Below are 2,891 nucleotides of genomic sequence, written 5' to 3'. Positions count from 1 at the left end.
CAAAGGAAGACGAGACTTAATCCTCTCGCTGCAGGGGCAAGGGCATGTGCTGCGATTTGGGCAAGCAGGGGACCTCTGCCGAACCTGAACCCCATTCCATGTAAAAATGGATCGTGCGGCGATCAATAATCGGGCGGAGGCCCGCCGAACACTGCTGACAAGGTCTGGCCGCGGGAGGCAAAGGATGATCAGAGCATGCCCGGCCTATGCGCGTAGCAGGACCCAACAAACGGTGTTAAAACATAAATTCATCTCTACGCAGGAATGAATCTTGGTTTGATTGAAGTTAGGCAGAGGTAACAAGCTAGCGCCCAACTGTGTCGTCGAAGTAATGGCGGTACTAGAAGTTATTTTAAATTTTAAACTATCATATCTGTCGGTGAGTGAGCTGAGCAGACCCTTCCCTCGGCCGCGGTTATATAAGCAAGCACCTTCCCATGGCATCCTTCCCGCCACAAACCAAGAAAAACCCGAACACGCCCACTGCCACCACACCACGGCCTGCCGTCTTCAACCCTCGGAAAGCCGACGATGAGGCACGCACGCATCACGGTGGCGGTCGCCGTCGCATTCGCCGTCCTCGCAGTCACCGCCGCAGCCTCCACGGGCGCCACCGCCGCCGGGAGGGGGAAGCAGCAGCGCGCTCCAGGCCCCGCTTCCGGCTGCATCGTGTACATCGTGATGGTGAAGCCCCCGGCCGTCGCCGCCGACAGCGCGGCCTACCATATGGGCATCCTCATCGCCGCGGTCGGCAGGTATGTACGGAGCACTTGGTTTCTTTTCCCATCTTTGGCGTCGAATGGCCTAGAGATTTGACGCCATCCTTTCTCTTGTTTCGACTGAATCTTCAAGCAAGGAGAAGGCCGATGCGGCGTTGGTCTACAGCTACAAGAGCGCCATCAGCGGGTTCGCCGCGAGGCTCACCCCCGCGCAGGTCGCCGTCCTCAGGAGTGAGTTCCCCTCTTTCTCCTCTCCTCTGCTTTGCTCTGCTCTGCTCTCACAGTCAACTGAATTCCTGTAATTAGCAAGTAGCAGTAAAACTACAGCTACAAGAGATTTTTTTAATTGCATGATGCACAGCTGATGGTCAACTAGGGCAAACCCACAGTATATGCAGTATTCTTTAAGATCACACAAGTGGGTAATTTTAGTCAGACCTGTTGGCAATACCGAGGTCAATGCAAGACCTACTCACACCACATCACATGGTTAATATGCTAATTTTTTCACCATTGCCAAGAAAGGTGCACAACATCAGCAAGGACCGACATTATAAATGTATACTGTATGGTACAGCCCTGCAAATAGTTTTAGCAAACTTTCGGTATGTATATTTTCCTTTACCGAGAAGAAAATTAGCTGCTTCACTTTCGGTGTCCAACTCCTGTCATCCAAGTGAAGTAAACTTTTGCCGTCCAACTTAGTCGTTAAATTAACAAATCCAGTTTAGCTATATGCTACCATCATCACCTCCTCTTTCCATTGGTGCATGTGCTTGTTAGTGCCTTAAAAAGGGCACACAAATTATTATTTTTTGACCGTTCTTTAATTTCTCTCCACCTTTTCCAGAGAACCCTGCCGTCATCCGGGCGCAGCCTGATGTCAAGTACTCCCTTCACGACGACCACAACAACAACAACAACAACCTCAACTGAGCAAGAGCTCATGTCCTGTTATTAAGGGTTGTTGCGCAATATGGAGCAAGAAGCGGCGCGCATGATCTGCCCTCGAAGAATCTTGATATGATATATCTCTGCATACTTCAAAATTACACACACATATATATAGTGTAGCATTGCAAGAAGTTTATAGTGTAATTTGTTTAGAATTGTTGCACCTTGTATAACTCTGTCTGCGTATATACTGATGGGCAAAGATGTCTGGTTTGCTACCATATTATATTTCCTCTGAAGGGGTTGTGCAATGGGTTAGGTTGGGTTGTCCAGCGTGCGGGTCATAAACTGTAATGCAAAGGTGCAAGTGAGAGTTCTGTTAAGAGGGTGATAACATATACAAGAAAGTAACCTACCCGTTGCACTTAGCTTCTATGCAACGAAAAGTAGACAAATAGTGCAGTCAGCATAAATAAAAGAGTTTGCCCAAAAAAAGCATATATAACAGTAATTGGATTCATGCCACTACAACTTTCACGAATTAAAAAAAACGCCACTACAAAAAACCGAAGTTGGAAATATGCCATTGCAACTTTGTCATCCCACTACATATGCCATTTTCGGCCCACCGGAGTGAATAACGGTTCATTAAATTTATATTGCAGTACTGCCCATACCAGCCTTGTGCAAAATGGTGCACAACATGGATCAAACAGGACTTAGAAATTGCCAACAGTTACGAAGCACGCTACATTATTCTTTGTAGGTTGCGGAGGCTGTGCGCAAACTCAGATTCAGCATAACCCGAACTTTACGTTTTATGAACACATAAAGACATTGTAACTTCATTCATGTTGCGTTCAACATCACATACACACTCAATTTCATTGACATCGCATTCAACATCACATAGACATTGCAATTTCTATTAGTGTGACTTGTTTTCAACATCAAAAAATTGAAATTAAAATTGGCCTAAAACGACAAATTGAAACCCGGTTTTATTTCGTCGGCTTCGGCGGTATGGAAGTGACTTCATATGAGGAGGAGTCTTTGGCTACTTCGACTTCTTCCATGACGAGATCAATATATCAATGGGATTCTTGGATGAGGAGAAAGGCCACATCTTTGTAGCCCTCCATAACCGCTGATTTCATTTCGGCCATGGCAGTGGCCTCCACGCGGTCGAGGTACCAGCAGGCAGCGGGGAGGTGCTCATCTCCAATGGCCGACTCGACCTCACGGAGAGCTAAGACTTCAACCTTAGAGTACCACTGG

General features: G+C 47.1%; 1 protein-coding gene across 1 annotated transcript; it reads left to right on the top strand.

Annotated features, from left to right (window-relative positions):
• The first annotated feature begins 469 nt into the window (after positions 1–469).
• On the top strand, positions 470–1,899 carry LOC123131094 (subtilisin-like protease SBT1.4). Its single transcript, XM_044550854.1, has 3 exons — positions 470–755; positions 853–950; positions 1,570–1,899. The coding sequence occupies exons 1-3, from the start codon at positions 532–534 to the stop codon at positions 1,653–1,655; spliced, it is 408 nt and encodes a 135-aa protein (XP_044406789.1). The 5' UTR covers positions 470–531; the 3' UTR covers positions 1,656–1,899.
• Positions 1,900–2,891: the final 992 nt, after the last annotated feature.

Source organism: Triticum aestivum, chromosome 6A, assembly GCF_018294505.1.
Source record: "Triticum aestivum cultivar Chinese Spring chromosome 6A, IWGSC CS RefSeq v2.1, whole genome shotgun sequence".
NCBI classification, from domain to species: domain Eukaryota; kingdom Viridiplantae; phylum Streptophyta; class Magnoliopsida; order Poales; family Poaceae; genus Triticum; species Triticum aestivum.
Note: the sequence above shows the minus strand (reverse complement) of the source record. Positions and strands in the feature narration are given on the sequence as shown.